The 18,638-nt window shown below is 40.4% G+C and overlaps 1 protein-coding gene across 2 annotated transcripts in view; it reads right to left on the minus strand.

Annotated features, from left to right (window-relative positions):
- Nucleotides 1–1,483: 1,483 nt before the first annotated feature.
- scai.S (suppressor of cancer cell invasion S homeolog) overlaps nucleotides 1,484–18,638 on the minus strand; it is a 129,835-nt gene continuing 112,680 nt past the window's right edge. For both annotated transcript variants that reach the window (XM_018232849.2, XM_018232850.2), the window contains exons 13-17: nucleotides 16,838–16,919; nucleotides 10,707–10,779; nucleotides 9,731–9,904; nucleotides 9,257–9,357; nucleotides 1,484–7,549 (exon numbers count right to left, since the gene is read on the minus strand). In XM_018232849.2, the coding sequence (XP_018088338.1) occupies nucleotides 7,403–7,549; nucleotides 9,257–9,357; nucleotides 9,731–9,904; nucleotides 10,707–10,779; nucleotides 16,838–16,919 (577 nt within the window). In that variant the 3' untranslated portion in view covers nucleotides 1,484–7,402. The remainder of the gene's footprint in view (nucleotides 7,550–9,256; nucleotides 9,358–9,730; nucleotides 9,905–10,706; nucleotides 10,780–16,837; nucleotides 16,920–18,638) is intronic.

Raw genomic sequence — 18,638 nt, forward strand, 5'->3', positions numbered from 1 at the left:
GCACCAGCAAACAGGGTCCAAGATGGTTACAAATAGTGAAGCGCGCGCACTCAGAAGCGCGCACACCTGACCCTACCCCAGTGTGCTCCTCTATTTATATACCCACGCCCGTCCCACTGTAATGGGCACACCGGAGCGAGTATATAAAGAGGTGTGGATTGAGGTGGAAGCTGGGCAGTGGAAGGTTGTGGGCGGCGTGCATGTGGGCTATAGTTTGGCCTGCACCCACCTGCAGCCTGAAAACATTGTGTCCAAGTCGGCCCAAACCCACTGAATTGGGCAGGAAGAATGCATTTTTAACTCCAAACTTTTCCATCTGAACTAAAACTTACAGTTTCTACCAGGGCTGTTAGCACTCATCTCTGCCAAATGTGCTGCTGGTTAATGTTGCCGAACTAAAGCTCAACAAAGAATAAGGTTAGAAATGCCACACATGGACTCCTTTGTATGATCATTAACACTATCTTTAAAGCAGCAACCTAAACTTATTGCCCTTTTAGTATGGTAACACTGATGCACATTTTCTACCAAACACATTGTAGAGAGAACACACAGGGGCACATTTACTTAGCTCGAGTGAAGGATTAGAAGGAAAAATACTTTGAATTTCGAAGTATTTTTTTGACTACTTCGACCATCGAATTGGCTACTTCGGCCTTCGACTATGAATCGAACGATTCAAACTAAAAATCATTCGATTATTCGACCATTCGATAGTCGAAGTACTGTCTCTTTAAAAAAAACTTCGACCACCTACTTCGCCACCTAAAACCTACCGAGCACCAACGTTAGCCTATGGGGAAGGTCCCCATAGGCTTTCCTAGCAATTTGTGAACGAAGGAAAATCCTTCGATCGATGGATTAAAATCCTTCGATCGAACGAATTGCGGTAAATCCTTCGACTTCGATATTCGAAGTCTAAGTATTTAACTTCGACCCATAGTAAATGTGCCCTACAGTGTTAGGCTTGGATTTAATTAGGGTTTTAAAAAGAGCTTTATTTTCAGTGTGGAGGAAAAGAAGGCAGAGGCGACAAGGGGCGGGCAAGGTGGCTATTCAACTTATTAAAGTCCAAATCTCAGCTGTATGTTCCACAAAACCCTTTCTGGACCCTCACTGGTCCAATTAAAAAAAGACAGGATAAAATATCAGTGCTGCAATTACATTTAGGCTTCTATACGCAAATGGTTTTCTTCCTTGCCCACTGAAGTTGCACAATCAAAAGGCTTTCCATTTATTTCTGCAGGACGCTAAGGTTTTTACTATGCTTTGGATTTGGTTACTAAAAACATTTTTGTGGCTGTGATACATCATCCAAACACTCATGAGATCCAGAGCATTAAATAGGTTTATGTTTTTACCTACAGGAAACACCTGTAATAGAAAGGTTCAAGATCTGGTTTGGAAATCCCATTGTAATTTGCCTTCCCATTGCATCTTCCCTAATGAAGAACCCTCTAACAAATGCCACAGACACCAAAGGGTATGACCAAGTAACAGTATAATTTATTTTTTTATCTTGCCGCTTTGTAATTCCAGGGAGAACAACATTTACAGCATGACCCAAGCAACAACTTGTGTATATAATGTATAAATGCTCAGGTAGGGTTCAATGTATCCAGTCTGTGCCGCCCTTTGGCACAGAAACCCAACAGGACTATGGGTGCCATAAAAAAAAAAGGACGAAAAGCTCCAAAACCATCTATAACTGTTGAACAATACAGAGCAAACACCTTTCTTAGGACTTGGCTTAAACATATGAGTTTTATTGGTATCCATGAAACAAACACATCTTTCTATAATAATTTCCCCTTTATTGCAAGAAAGGCATGGATCATTTGGTGATGTCGCCAATTCTTGAGCCGACACTAAAAAAATATTTTCCACAACACACAAAATAAAACCATGAGGCTTTTGTCAAGGCTTTGTAGGTTTGTTTGTTAATGGAAATTAAAGAGCATCACAGTGGAATAAAATATCCTGTTCATTGAGAAGACTACCAAAAAAAAGCACAAAACAAGTAAAAAAAATTTACTCTCTCACAACTTTTCAGTATAAAGATTTAAAGTAAATTTCCATAGTTTTCGGCTAAATTCTCTAATCTGCTATATAACATCTGAAATGTTTATACAATTTACACTGTTCTAATCCAATGTCACCCTACTAAATTCCATACACTCTCTTGCAACTACACAACATGAACGACAATAATAAATAGGGAAGGGCTCGAGCTCACAACTATTACACTTTGTGCTTATCAGGTTTCCTTTGTTCCTCCATGTCTGTACACATTTGGTGTAACCAAACCCAGTATCTATAGCAAGGGTCTCTTTTTTTTTTTTTTTTTCCTGTGAGCATCAATCAGATATTAAGGGAGTTGGGGAGCAACACAAGCATGAAAATTATTCGTGGAGGTGCCAAATAAGGGCTGTGATTGGCTATTGGTAGCCCCTATGTGGACTGGCAGCCTACAGGAGGTTCTGTTTGCCAGTACAGCTGTTACATACAGTTTTATACAACTAAAACTTGCCTCCAAGCCAAGAATTCAAAAATAATCTCCTGCTTTGAGACTACTGGGAGCAACATCCAAGGGGTTGGAGAGCAACATGTTGCTCACGAGCCACTGGTTGGGGATCACTGCTCTATAGTATCACATAATATAGAGCAGTATAGTATAGTTATCATTCCCTTGCATAGAACTCAAGGGGCTGTGTAGTGACCAAGTCAAAATTTGTTCTGTACCAGCAACCCCCAGCAACTGGTGATCTGATGAAGTGCAGCTAGAAAGAGATACACAAATATCTATTTGGTCTTTATAGGTGACTGGGCTAAGACACAGATTTTGTATAGAAATATACATTTAGGCAAATGCCAAAATAGGTGATTTCTCCAGAGCTGACCAAAATATGGCAACCTTGCCCAGTGGAGCACAGTCCAGTTTTTGCACCACAAAGAGGTGTGTGTCCAGGGTGTAATGGGAATAGGATCAAGCGTGCTCTAATAACTGAACTGAAATATGATGAGAGGTTACCAGCCATCATAATATAGATTGTTAACTATAAAAATAAATAATGAAAACAAATTTAAATGTTGCTTAGAATTGGCCATTCAATAACATAATAAAATTTACCTTAAAGGTGAACCACCCCTTTAAATAAATTCCTTCTCCATTCCAAGTGCGATTAAAACCTTTTTCCCATAGCAATCATAATCATTTGCCTGTACATGCCTAACTCTGGCTTTGGCTGCCATTTAATTGACGTTGGGAAGTTTCCCAAAGTACCATTAGCCTAGTGAACACAGCAACAATGGATCCTTTCTCCCTTGCCTAATGATGCCTTTAAATGTTTTCCAAATTGTTCCTATCATTCAGATGTAAATAGGGAAACAATAGTTAATATCAGTGGGAAGTGCAACAGAAAACTTCTCCCCAGTTCCCATGAAACGAATATAACCTAGCGATCCTAATGGTGATTTGTCTGTAACAAGGTGGTGTAAACAAAGGTGTTCAGTTGTAAAAGGGAGGCCTTAATAATCACACGGGCAAAGTAAAGTTGGCCACGTACATAAATCCGCAGCAGCGGCACAATGTGCCAATGTGATCCTCATAGGGTTGCCACCTGTCCGTATTTCAGGTGAACAGTGCCTGTCCGGATTTCCAAATTAATATTACCACCATACAGCCCTGCCCGTTTAAAAAACAAAAACAAAGGTGGCAACCCTATGAGGATCTCATTGGCACATTGATTTGGCCCCTGTGGATTTACGTACATGGCCAAATTTACTAGCCCTAGGTCCTCACCCAATGGGATTTTCCTAAATAAGCATCACAATTATGTCTCCCAATATTTACCCTTTGTAGCAAGAAACAGTAGCGTCACTAGAGGGGGGCGGGCCCTGGTGCGTGACTTGCAGCTGGGCCCCGCCCCCTCCGTACGCCCGCATTTGTCAGTGGCGCGTGAGCTGCCGGGGGACCATGAGACAGTGCGGGCCCTGGCCCGCTCGCACCCCCCTGCTCCCCTGGTAGTTCCGCCACTGGCAAGAAAGTGTTTGGGAGTCTGCAGGTTTGGCTATGGTGGTTGGTAGGTACTGCAGTGATGTAATACTAACAAGCCAATCAGATATAGTAAAAACAGTTACTGAGCTTCCCCATGAGTTGCTTTAGATTAAATTAATATCTACCGATTAAATACAAAATTCCTCAGCACACCACTTACTTGATTTTCAAGGGTGCATACACTTCCTGGCTGCAATAAATGGATTGAAAAGGCATTGGCCATAGGTATGCTCCTTCCATACAGAATATCTAACAGTTAATACATTCCCTAAGCAAACAAGAGAGTTATGCAAGTAAGTAGACATATTTTAATATTTAAAGTTCAACTAAAGCAAATTGTGAGGTTGTATTTTGTTTATTTTTTTTTTCAAAGACTGGGCTGTTATGCCAGTTTGAACAAAAGACTAAAAAACATGAGACAGGGAAGTAACAGATATCACAGAAAAAGTCTTTCTCTATCTAGGACTGTATTTTGAGGCAAGAAGCTGCTGGTGGGAGATCCCTCCAACACTTCAGTGAAAGTGATCCATTTTGGAAAGGCCAGGATTAGACAAGTGATTGTGACTGACAGCTTCACAGGCACAACAGAACTTACTATGAAGGCAGCTTTGTGCAAAGTCATGAACCTGCATTATACTAGTGCACTAATTCTTAGTGGCAAGCCTGGCCGGCAGCACTATAACGAGCAGTATCATCTTCACATGAAAGTAAACATATTGTATGGTACAGGTATGGGATCCATTATCCAGAAACCCGTTTCCTGGTAACTGTGTAACTCTAAGTTCTGCCGTGTTTTTTTGGGGATGAGACCCTAATAAGTGGGTCAGGGCAAGCAGACAAGCTGCTTCTATTGTTTACATTCTGAATATTTGACCTTAGAATTAATTGGACGTGAGGGAGAGAGATGATCAAAACAACAAAACTACATATTTAAAAGCATTAAAACCAGAGTTCTTCTAAAATGACAAATTATTATTTATGGGAATACGGTTCTACAATGGGTAAACCACACCGTGAAACTGCAGATATACTCCCCTCCACAAAATGATTTACTGTGGCATGTGACAGCCATTGATCCAGTGGTGGAAGCCAAGAACAGCAGGTTTCTTAATAACAGGAACAGGTTCTAAGAATGGGTCACACTTAGGGCACCGGTTACCCTAAAATATCTTCCCCGCCAAAGGTGCGGGCTAATAAAATCCTTACTTCAGTTGGGGGTAACAGTAATTTGTTTTTTTAATTGCCCCCTGCCAGTGCTAGGACACCCGCACTGGGAAGGAGCCCCCGGTTCGAGCAGCCATGTTGGACCACTCACATGCACATGCTGCAACTTTCTCATTATGCGCATGCGGGTTGCACAACATGGCCGCTCGCACCGGGAACTCCCGGTAAGTGTGTCCTAGTGCTGTCGGGCCATTTAAAAAAACAAAACAAAAAAAAAACTACTGTTACCCCCCAACCAGAGTGCAGGCTCTATTAGCACCTTTGGTGGGGGACAGTACGTAAGGGTAACAGGTGCCCTTTAGCAAAAAAAGGTGCAGGCAAGCAGCACAGTTGTGGTAGTTATTTTTTGGGCCCAGCTGCCACTGAGATTAATCACTGTGTGTGTTTACCAATCAAATAAAAGTAAAGAGTGATAAGTACCACTATATTGTTTATACAATATATTATCAGGTCACATTCACTAGAAATCGCTAGCAAACACAGGGATAAAGGAGATAACTCATTTTCTCATGGGACAAGAGTAAAAAGGCTTTTTGCTTTTATACTCTCGCTTCCGATGCAGCAGAAATAAAATTGACTTCATATGGGATTGTACCTTAAAAGTAATAAGCCATACTTGCTGATCAAATGCAATGCAAGTCCTAGCACTTCAAAGGCTGCTTATCCCTATTGAGCAATACACAGGACGACTGGTAAGCTCTCCAACCAATTGGACTGGTAATGTGTGGATTCTGGGAAATGCCAGAGGGGCTGTTTTAAGATGCAATGGTCAATATTTAGTTGGCAGGCATGGTATGGCCGACTCTATTATTCAGATTATTTATACAAATAGCACCTCTTTCTCCCTCGTCTGCTGATGCACCAGAGCTTATTCTCAGAAATGAAATAAACCTTTGTGTGGCTTGTAGAAAGGGACCAAAAACATGTGAATCATATGCCTCTTATTGCACCACTAGCAGTATTTGACTTTGTAAAGTGTAAAACTTTCTCACTGGCTGTTCTATAGGATTCTGCATTGACTGATGCTACATTTTTCTACACTTTAAACAGCCAATGCAGCCATTGGTGTCAGGTTTATTTTGTCTAAATCTAATAACATAACATCAACATTTCTGTGCCAAGAGCGCGACTCTTACAGCCTGGACTGTATATAAAACAAACAAAATCTAAGCTAAACATCTTACTGTCCTAAAACTCAATTTTGGTTTAAAATAATTAAAGGCCACCCACAATACACCAAGCCACAGGCAATTACATGCGCTGCATGACCTTTGACAGGAGAAGATACATCCACTAAAACCTCTGTATCAGTCACTGCCCTAAGTGGCTAGGGTGTAAATAACCCCACACAGTGTACAGTTTCTGCAAAATCACTGTTTTTTAACAGCTTTCAATGGCTGCCCCCATGGCTACACAGCAGTTTGTTTATATAAACTATAGTAGAGTGCTCACAATTCAATGGCTTTGGCAAAGTAACCAAACATTACAAGGTAAAAAAACAAAAAAAAACAAATAAATATACTGATCAAGGAAAATACAACACTTTTAGAGCTCACCCCATCCCTTCATCACACGACTTGTGAGGCCTGCCAAGTACCATCATCAGTTATCATTTTAAAGAATGATTTAAACTGTCCAAAGAACAAATGAGAAAAACAAAGCTGCTGCAATGTTATGCCTAAAGCAGCCCTGTTGGCGGTGTATGCAGAAATGGATGCTTAGTCACACCAGTTCCTAAAGCACACACTATTCCATTGCATTAAATCACTTCACATGGCTCTGGTATTCGTCGCAATGGGAATATCCATGCTGGGGGTTTCTCAGTTCCAGAGCAAAACACATAAAACAACATGCGCAGGTAGCTAGGGGCATGGCCCTAAAAGCAGAAACACAAGCATTAGGTGTGACACTACCATGAAAGGGTTGGGGGGTAAGAGCAGGTGCACCATGTTTCCTCTGAAACTCCACTTTCAGAGGCTCTTGCTCCATTGCCAAGGCTTGGAATCCATAAAGTAAAAATATCAAGTACTCTGTAAGGTGGGGGTTGCCTTAGAAAAAATGCACCTTTCATATTCTGTGGCTTTGAAAGCACAAAAGTTTACATAAGCATGGGCTTTATCTCTAGTATTCATCCATGGTGCTCTCTAGGTACAGGTTCCGGACATCAAGTATTGAGGCCAGCTCCAAAATCTGTTTTTGAAGGTGAAGATTCTCTAGCAACTCATCACGTGGAAGGGGCGGATAGGTTTCTGGGTAATTCCTTGTTTCCTATTGGATGCAAAGTGGGTAGTTAATGGCAATAAATAAAAAGGGTCAAGTACATTTAGATGTTTTTCATAAGAAAGCCTCCTCAGACCTAACGTGACAACTACAGACCAGTTTCATCCTTGCCCTTCTCAAAATAACCTAGAATGGATTGCTTTAAGACCTTTCTGGATACATACTGTCTTCTGAATCCCTTTAGTTTAGTTTTGTGTTCACTCACCTAAAATACCTTTAAATTGGGGGTCCCCAACCTTTTTTTTTACCTGTGAGCAACATTCAGATGTATAAAGAAAAATGTCCTTGGGAATGTCAAGTAAAAACTGTGGCCTGGTTGCCCATATGTTGACTGGCAGCCTACAGGAGGCTCTGTTTGGCAGTGCACATGCTTTTTATGCAACCAAAACTTGCCTCCAAACCAGGAATGTAAACATAAACACCTGCTTTTAGGCAATTGGGAGCAACATTCAAGGGCTTGGTGAGCAATATGTTGCTCACAAGCCACTGGTTGGGGATCCCTGCTTTAAATCGAGATTATAAAAGTCTAAGGACCAGAGACATGATGCCATATTTCTTTCTATCTTTGCAGGATGTGATACAGCTGACCACTCCTGCCTTTTAAATTCAAATGTTTGATAGCTCTGCTTTATGATGGTTCTCTTCCTATCTCTCCAAGAATGCCTTCAGTGTAACTGTAACTGTTCCTGTTCTCCAGGAAAACTCTGCAGATATGACCCATGGGTCGATTGTTCTATTCTCACTTTATATTCCCTCTCTTGGTGACCTCATCACATCCTTTGGCTTCTTCTACCACCTTTACGCTGAGGACACACAAATCCTCCTCTTGTGTCTTGATCTGTAGGGCTCATTTCCCCCCTTGGGGTTCTTTTCACCTTCCTCTGTATCAACTAGTGCTTAGGCAGGTTTCACTCAAGTAGGTTGAACTTAATTTTTTCAACCTCATCTACCATATTACTTTTTAGACATAGCTTCATTGAACATTGGATAGCTGCACTTGAAACTTATCATATGAAAAAAATTAACTCTCTAACAATGACACTTTACGTCCAGTCTCTGGCAAGGCAAGTATCTAGGTGTCACATTAAAACTCTTCTTCACATGTTCAGTCCACTAAACAGGGCATATAATTTATTTTCCAAGAAAATTGCAAACAATGACTGGACCCTATCCTTTCCAAGACAAGCTCCTGCAACATATTACTAACTATACTTCAAGTTTCTCATCTGCAGACACTGCCCATATTATCTCACCCAAATCTAAACCACTCTGTTTTCCTTCGATACTAAGGGTGAAGACACACAGAGCTACTAGTTGCGACTAATTGTCAGGGCTACAAAACCAGACTATGCTGATAATTTACTGTCTCTACATGTTTTTTAGCAGAGGCAATACTCAGCATAGTCTATGGCAGGGTATCTTCTGGCTACTGCTACTAGATGCTTTGTGTGTCATCACCTTTAAGTATCTCTCGTGGCTCTCAGCCAAGTGGAACAAAAAAAGGATACATTTCACCTTGTGTGTTAACTATGGGTCTCCCTTTAAATGATAAATGCCCTCCGACCCTATTTCATTCTGTAACCCTTGTTTAACTATTTCATACAAAGACAAACTCAAACTACCTCCATAGTATAATATTGTATTTGGCTACTTTTCCGGTCTACCAAGCTACAACACACAGTGGACAGTGCTTACCCTGAAACTTTTGTGCATTCTTAAAATTGCAGAACAAAATATGAATCTTGTGAGAAGTAAACGCAAGAATTCATCTCCAAAGAACTGAAGAAAAGCTTGATCTGAAGGTAAGAGGAAACAGTTATCACAGTGGATTGACACAAATTAGGATACCTATAATAAAAACAGAAAATGCCCCTTATTTTAGCTCAATGTTCGCTATTCAGCCCTGGTGGGTTGCCCTGTATAGGCAATTATCAGCCAAAATTGCAACAGTGTGTGGTCTCCACAACCTGTGACACTTCCAATTCAAGTCAATTGCTTAACTGCTATTGCCCCTTGCTTGGACACTGTCTGCATAGGTTACTATATAGAATGGTTTACTTCACGGATCACAGGACAAGACAAAAATGCCATTTTCCATTTAAATTTTAAATAAACGGATTTTGCTATTGAAAGTGTGCCACATACATAATTCAACCTGCCATCACCTACCTATTGAGCGAGAGTGTGTCAATAGCTGAGCAATATCTCTGTTGATTTTTCGGACATGATCCTGACATTTTTCCCATAACCCTTTGCGCATGCTGGAGAGGCCAGAGATGAAAAGGAATCCCATGAGTGGATTGTTAAGGAAAAGGGTAAATAGGCTTCCACGCTGAGAGTGATCTATGACAATAATAAAAACATATGGTCAGTGGCTTCCGATGACATAAGAATAAGGAGCATGGTACATGGTAATCGCTGCATAGTCGGCAATTCAATGACTCACCAACCTGCCTGTTCGAATATGGGGCACATACAGTATCAATAGGACAGGTCTGAAAGTCCCATTGGATAAAGAGCACATCAGAGCACCGATCCAATCCTCATCAGACAGGTTTCTGAAGGCCTTCTTGATGATTTAATCATTGACCCAAAGGAACCAGATCAGCCTGCAAGTGCCCAAAAAGAGCCAAGATCTGCTCATTTGGCTGTCGGAGCAGCAAATCTGTCATGTATGTCCACCTTAACGTTCTGTACCTCATACAACTGTGACAAGATGTTTTTTGTGTTTTTACTCAAAATTTATAATTATTCTAACTATAATACCTCTTGGATGAATACGCTGTTTGTTATGTGCACCTCCTGTCTTATAATATCATGAGTCTGTTTGAATAAACATACTAAACCAAGGGTCTACCTTCCAGCCTGCACCAAGTTCATGTACAGATTTCAGCACAGGGAGCTTCAAGATAAAACTAGATATGAAGGGCACATTTTCATGATCAATGTCAACCCATATTCAGATTAAATTAACATTTTACTTAAGACTGGCTAGGCCCTAGCAGGACATCCCTACTATCTCCCTGGTGTGTTATGTCAGCAATATATAGGGTGGAAAATCCAGCTGTGCCCCAAACAAAGTGATCTTTTTTTATGGCCAGGAAACAGAAGTGCTACAAACTGATGGCTATAGAACTGGCTTTACCTTGCAAGGCCTTGGGATAAGATGTAGGTGATAGGAGGCAAACTAGAGGCTGTCCAAATAAATTGGTGAAATTCTGCAAAAGAAATAAAACATTGGATTGAAATACTGTGCAAATGAACACTCAAAAGATGTGTAAAATAACAAAGCTTATTATATAGCATGCTATCCATGCCCCATAATTCACAATCACCCTTAATCCAATGCCATAGAGGTTAGAATATGAAGGTTATTCTGAACAAGATATATTTTATTTGTTAATAATAAAATAATGAAGCAAATTATGTTTTTTTTTTTAAAAAAAAGTTTTTATTTATGCATTTTAGTTTTAACAAGTGAAACAAGTGAAAAAAGAGAGAAGAAAAGAAGACATACAAGCAATGAGTTGCCAGTGGAGCCAAATAACCAACAATATCTGCAATGTTATCATTTTACCATCGTCATACGTTGTCTTCGTTTTTCATATAATTATCATGCTCAACATTATCATACATTAGTGTCTGGACAGGTATCCTCCATTTCCAGCCACAGGCCTCAAATTTTTTAGAACAGCCCCGGTCTATGTAAGTCAATTTCTGGCTAGGGAGAGCACTATTTACCAATGCACACCAAATGACAAGGGTTGGGGAAGCAGTGGATTTTCACTGTAACAGGATGGCCTTCTTTGCGTAATACAACAGTTGGAGGTAGCAGAGTTTAACATGGGACCGGAGTCCCAGATCATCATCTACTCCATACCAGTGGGTCTTAATGCACAAAACATTTTGGGTGGTTGAAGTATAGTGTAGCACTGCATCCCAAAATCTTTGGATAAGCGGACAGCTCCAGAACACATGCATACATACATACATACATACATACATACATGTGCCAAACTCTTGGTTACATTTTACACACTGGTCTGGTGTCATTGGGTATAATTTTGCAAGTCTTTACGGAGTAAGATACACTCTGTCTCTAATTGACATTGTGATGTTAGGGACCTGTTTGAGCGCATCCACCCACATGTCCTCCACCAGTTCTGGGATGTGTCTAACCCAGGGGTCCCCAAACTTTTTTACCTGTGAGCCACATTGAAAAAAAAAAAAAAAAAAAAAAAAAGTTGGAGAGCAGCACACACGTGCAAAAAGTTCCTGGAGGTGCCAAATATGAGGTGCGATTGGCTATTTGGTAGCCCCTATGTGGACTTGCAGCCTACAGGTAGTGGCAGTACACTTCTTTTTTATGCAACTAAATCTTACGTTAAAGTCAGAAATTCAAAAAGAAGCACCTGCTTTGAGGCCACTGGGAGCAACACTAACCCATTGCTCTCTCACTTTGGCCAGGGGGTCTGGGCAAGCCTGAAAAAATATGGCATAGAACCAAGACATTGGTTTCCTCCCTACACAGGTACTTCTCCAGTGTGGAGTTCTAAAGGCGTGCTTAATTGCATGTAGTGAAAGAACATGAAGTTGGGTAGGTGGTAGCCATCTTTAAGATTTTGAAACAGTTTGATATCCCCATTCTCTACAATATCGTATAGCGTTTTTGTCCCTTAGCTGGCCCAGCTCTTGAAGGCGTCCACTGGACCACACTGGCCTCCCATTGTGGACATGTTTGAGTGTTTTTTAAATACCTCAGGTTGAATCCAAGCAGGGACAAGCCCTTGCCAAGTTTATTTTGGGAAAATACTTTCCTATATAATTGTTTAAACCACTGACTCTGGGGCAATATAGGTGAATTGTGGAGAGCATACAAAAATTTAGGAAGGAACACCATTTTGAATCGATTGGTCCTTCCAGGAAGGGGGAGACGCAGCTGTTGCCAGATATCTATCTTAAGCTGGCCATAGATGTTGAGATTTTTAAAAGATCAGATCCTGATCTTCTCGGAATGATCGTACAAATTTACCATCAACTAAAAAGACCAATTTGCCAGGAAAACAAAGGGGAGCTGCCTGCTTGGCCCTGCAAACATAGATAGATTGCATTGGGACGACAAAGATTTTTTGACCTGGCCGATCAATTTCCTGACAGATGTCGGCCGAAAAATCGTATGATGTACGATCGTTTGAATCCCACTAACCGCGCGATAATTTCGAAGGATTGGTCGGGCTTAAAATCGGTCGTTCGGCAAGAAGAATTGTCGCGTCTATGGGGAGCTTTAGCTGTTAGAGCCTTTACTATTGGGGTCAAGTTGTGTTCTTCAAACTTTTTGTGAACTAAGTGAATTATCATCCCTAGATATTTGAAGGTCTGTGTCACCTGTAGGCGGCTAATTTGTAGTGTGGACCCCGAGGAAGCGGGTCTACTAGGAATATGACCAATTTGGTCCGATTGATGCGGAGGCCGGAGAATTCCCCAAATTCTTCTATTACCTTCAGTGTCAGAGGGGTGCGCTATGAGGCTATGTTATAAGGTAGCTAGTTCGGTCCTAGTGGACTCAATATTAGATCAGGGATCGCAGTTCACGGCAGTCATCATCTGGGTCTTCGTGACGTCTTCCAGCGCTTTGGAAATTCCCGTCTATTTCGGCGCTTGCACAGTTGTCACAAACCAGGAAATTGCTCCAACTGCGCATGCGCCGCCGGTCTCAGATTACTGAAGACCCGGAAGATGGCTGCCGTGAACTGCGATTCCTGAATCTGCACAGAGGGGTAATTAAAAAGTTAGGGGCATTTCCCCGCGTTAGCAGCTAGGCTGTAGGGTAGGGTTTTTTTAGTTAAGGGTTGAATTCTCCTTTAAGCCATGCTTCTGCAAATGTCTCAGGAGTGGTCCCCTCACTGCGTTCTGGTAGGCCCACCACTTGGATATTCGACCTCCATGTCTTCCAGCTGGTCAGCGGTTTCCAGCAGTTGGCGGTGTAGTTACCTTATTTCATCAGGCAGGAGTGCTGTGCGGTCTTCTAGTTCACTTATTCTACCCTCATGTATGGTTTGTAGGTCTTGTTTAATCAGGGATACGTCTACCTTAAGTTCCTGGAGGTAAAAGTGGCAGACAGTATGAACTGACACTATAGAATGGCAGCCATGAGGTCAGTGAGGGTTGAGTCCCCAGGGCTGAAGCAGCATTGGGCTCCGTGGTACTGAAAGGGGCTTGTGTGTGTTTGTGGGCTTTGTGAGGAACCACCGCCATCTTTATTTAGTTCCAGGTGCGCTGCGGCATCCGATTGCACTTTGTTTGAATTCTTCCCCATTGTTCACCAAGTTCTGCCGGTCCAGGTAGGAAGGTATGTGTGCAGCAGTCGGTGATTATTTGCTGATAATACGTTGCCTAGCGGAGCTCCTCTTCCATCCGGCCATGCCCCCCAAGCAAATATGTTTTTGGTGTCAATGGACACATGATGTTGTAAACAAGAGAACTGCAACGTTATAGACCGTTTAGAACTACAACTCACAGCATCCCAGTTGAAACCTGCAACACTGGCCTTCTCCTTCAAAATGATAGAAGACAAGCCAAAAATCTGTGCACATACATATAGCCTTCTAACAGGCCCGGTGCGCCTTGTTCTTCTCAGAATTCCACCTTAACTGCAGCAGCTGAAAGTAGAGTTTTTATCAATGGTGATATCACCAAGGAGAGGAAAGAACATGGTCCAGATAATATTGAGCTACAATAATACAAGTCCAGAGGCCAGTTGGATATTTATGTTTATAGAGCTGCAGCAATTTGGACTAGTACAGGTATGGTATCTGTTGGTATGGTATCTCCCATAGACTCCATTTTAATTAAAATGATTTCCTTTCCTTAACTTTGTACTTACCGTAATCCCAACTAAAATATAACTAATCCTTATTGGAGGCAAAACTATATATATATATATATATATATATATATATATATATATATATATATATATATATATATATATATATATATATATATATATATATATATATTGTAAGCTGCGGGATCCACGACAGACACTTCTCTTCTCTTTAAGGCAGTTTATTTACACACAGGGGTGACCATTTCAGGATACAAAACAAATAATAAAAATAAATCCTGCCCACTGGGCTCTACCTTTACACATGAAGAGTTCCCTTACTAAACTGGGCCCCTTGTGGATTACCAGTAAGCAAACACATAAGTAGGGGTCACCCCTGTACTCACGAATCTCCTGGGGGATTGCTCAGCCTCCTGGCTTTCCTCAGTCAGACAGACCCTCTGTCACTTGGTCTCCTCTCTCTGCACCTTGCAGTAGCAAATGGCACCCCCAGCCCCTCTGGGAGTTCCTTACACAGGCAGGTGTCCTTGCTGCTCTGTGTACTGCTCTGAGAGAGTTTCCTAACAGCCTCACTAGACCTAAATACCTTTCCACAGGACAGCCTTCCTGTGAAAGGTGAGCTCTAATCCATGAGCTGGACTTCTGGATCGGAGTACCTGGCTTGCCTGTTCTTTCCAGAATACTCCAGCTTCCAGAATCTGGCTGCCAAAACCTTTAATGAGAGAACCTATTCTCTCTTTATGAACACCCTTCCTGGTGCCTACCTCTCCCACTAAGGAGAACTTAAAGGTAAAACACACATTTTCCCACATTGTTTTGGTCACTCTACCACAATATATATATATATATATATATATATATATATATATATATATATATATATATATATATAATCCAATCAAGAAAAACCAGCACCAAGGGACTTTAAGTATGAAAAAAGTTGTATTTAAAACATATGTTTTAAATACAACTTTTTTTCATACTTAAAGTCCCTTGGTGCTGGTTTTTCTTGATTGGATTATACACTAATTATTTCCGTGCACAGGGGCAGCCACAAAATGGCTTATCTGACATGAGGTGCTGTCTGCTACGAAAATCTATATATATATATATATATATATATATATATATATATATATATATATATATATATATATATATATATATATATATATATATATATATATATATATATATATATATAATATCAAAACAGGGGGGTTGTGGGAGCACTCTAGAGGCTTTAAAGTATATACATAAGTATAATAAATGCTATTGCATATGTACCCAAAACAGGGGTTATTTTGTTACAAAGTTATGATCATAAAATTGATAAGCCACCATACCACGTCAAGGTAAACCCCGAATGGCGGTCCCTAACTTGTTTTATATTTTATGTGCATTTTAGCATTACCTGTAATCAATGTCCGTTGAACGCTGTTTTTTCACTGATATTATATATATATATATATATATATATATATATATATATATATATATATATAATATCAAAACAGGAGGGTTGTGGGAGCACTCTAAAGGCTTTAAAGTATAAATATAAGTATAATAAATGCTATTGCATATGTACCCAAAACAGGGGTTATTTTGTTACAAAGTTATGATCATAAAATTGATAAGCCACCATACCACGTCAAGGTAAACCCCGAATGGCGGTCCCTAACTTGTTTTATATTTTATGTGCATTTTAGCATTACCTGTAATCAATGCTTTTAAAATTGGGCGTTTGTTTTGGGAATATCTCTCCTTTAAAAGCCTGATTGCTGGCTGGGGAGGATTTAGCCCTCAGTGAAAAAACAGCGTTCCATGGACATTGATTACAGGTAATGCTAAAATGCACATAAAATATAAAACAAGTTAGGGACCGCCATTCGGGGTTTACCTTGACGTGGTATGGTGGCTTAACAATTTTATGATCATAACTTTGTAACAAAATAACCCCTGTTTTGGGTACATATGCAATAGCATTTATTATACTTATATATACTTTAAAGCCTTTAGAGTGCTCCCACAACCCCCCTGTTTTGATATATATATATATATATAAATATATAAATACATATATATATACACATATATATACACATATATATATACATACACATATATATATACATACACATATATATATACATACATACATATATATATATATAACAAGTAGTGTTAACCTACGTTCAATGCCCCTCCATGTATACATCTGGTAGCAAGAATCCTTCCTAGGTCCCCAGCCATGAGGTCTGCTCTCCCTATTGTTATTCCACTGCACTAAACTAAACGATAAACATAGCTTGTTTTCCAGTACACAATTTTTTTTGGATGAGAATGTATTGTTGAATTTCAATATTAAGCGATAAATACACATTTTCTTTAATTCTCCTTAAACTTCTATTATAAATAAGCTCAGATACCTTGTAAGCCACACTGTTCGAAGAGTCCACTATGATAAATAATGGTTTCCTAGTGAAAGGGTAGAGATCGCCAGGATGGAGGCTGCAAAACAAATGGACACTTTGTGTTACATCTACATCAGAAACATATCAACTCTGATTATAACAAGGGACAAAAAGCTTTGCTTTTCCTGAGCAGCAAATCGGCCATGTTGCCTGGCTTTCAGTGCAAGCAGGGGCGCTGCTCCAATGGGGCGAGTTGAGAAACTTGCCCTAAGTGGCAGTGCCCCCCTGGTTACCAGGGGCAGCAAAATGCCACTCATGGTAACTTTAAGAGCCGAATTTCCATTTTTCAACTCGGGCACCAAAATGAACAGGATCGCCCCTGTGCAAGTGCAAGTGCAAGTTCTGATATTGTTATTGATACAGTTTAAAACAAGAATTCTTCTTCTTCGCCAAACCAGTGGCCAGATAAGGGTGATGGTAGTTTTAATTAATCGCCAATTGCAGGGCCCCACGTCCCTGCTCTAAGCATTAGGCTCTAAAAGGGAAAAGCATAATTTTAGCATTATTACATCAAATAATCAAGATGAGTATAAGTATTAACATTTGAATGAAATACCTCTCATGTATGGCTATCACTTGGTTAGCTGCAGTTTAGAACTAAAGCAATGGCCTGGCCTAGTATCAATACCTAAAAAGCAGTTCAGGTGAGGAGACCCTCTCTGCATCTCTATGCAAAGCAAGCGGTATGCGGTGAAAGAAACCCAGTACAAATTACCATTTTCATGGAATACTCGATAGGCTAAAGCTCACCCACTGAGTTTTATATAGAGCCAGGGTAGGAGTATATGCTGTTCAGCAAAACCCAGCTAGTTTTAGCCAATAGGGTATTTCATAAGAATGAAAATTTTAGTAGCAATACTCTACTTGCTTCCCAGGCTTACTCCTGCTTGGTATCAATACATTATTAAATGTAAGGACTTCATTTTGGAATCGGGAAGAATTTTCTTACCCCGGTGACAGCAAAGTCACTGTTTTGCCATTCTTTCCATCCACTAGAACCTAAGTAGGAATTATGTAGAAAATGGTTGGATTCTGCCATTTCTAAACCTCGAGGAATATGTTACTATTATTCTAACGGCAAAAAACTGAGGAGCAGATTTATTGATGCCTATGGGCAACAAGCTAAATATATGAACTTAAAGGGAATGTCAGCCCAAAAAAAGTTTTTGCCTAATAAAAGGTAACTCCGAGCAACTATGCAGTATACATTAATTTCTCATTTTCTATGGTTATTTGTATATGTAATGCTATTTAAAGCACTGTTTGTCTGTCCCTTTGTGTTCTATGAACTGGTGGCTCATACTGTTGGAACAATATAAGACAAGGCAGCTGATTAACAGTCTTTGCTGGGAAACTGAGACTTTTGCGACATTTAGGGGCAATACTGTGGCTGCTGCTGGGGCATTAGCAGCTTTGATGCCGCCCCCCTTCCCTCCCCACTCTAAAACATCAGCGTCAGAGCAGGTTGCATCTCTCTGCACTAGCATCGCTGAAACTCCGGGTTAAAACCCAGAAATTCAGCTCTTAAAGTTACAAGAGGCTGCTTTTTTCCACCCCCTGTAACCAGCCCCTACCGCCTGAGTAACAACCTGGAGTTAAACAATGGTTTTTACAAGCAACTTTAAAAGCACTGAAAATTTGTAATAAATTGGAACGTTGCTTTGAATTATGATTTTTCTTTTTATAAGGTGGACCCACATTTTCCCAGGGTTGAAGTCAAAACGAATCATTTTAAAAGCCCCTCAGTTGGCCACTA

This window comes from Xenopus laevis, chromosome 8S (genome assembly GCF_017654675.1).
Source record: "Xenopus laevis strain J_2021 chromosome 8S, Xenopus_laevis_v10.1, whole genome shotgun sequence".
Classification (NCBI taxonomy): Eukaryota; Metazoa; Chordata; class Amphibia; order Anura; family Pipidae; genus Xenopus; species Xenopus laevis.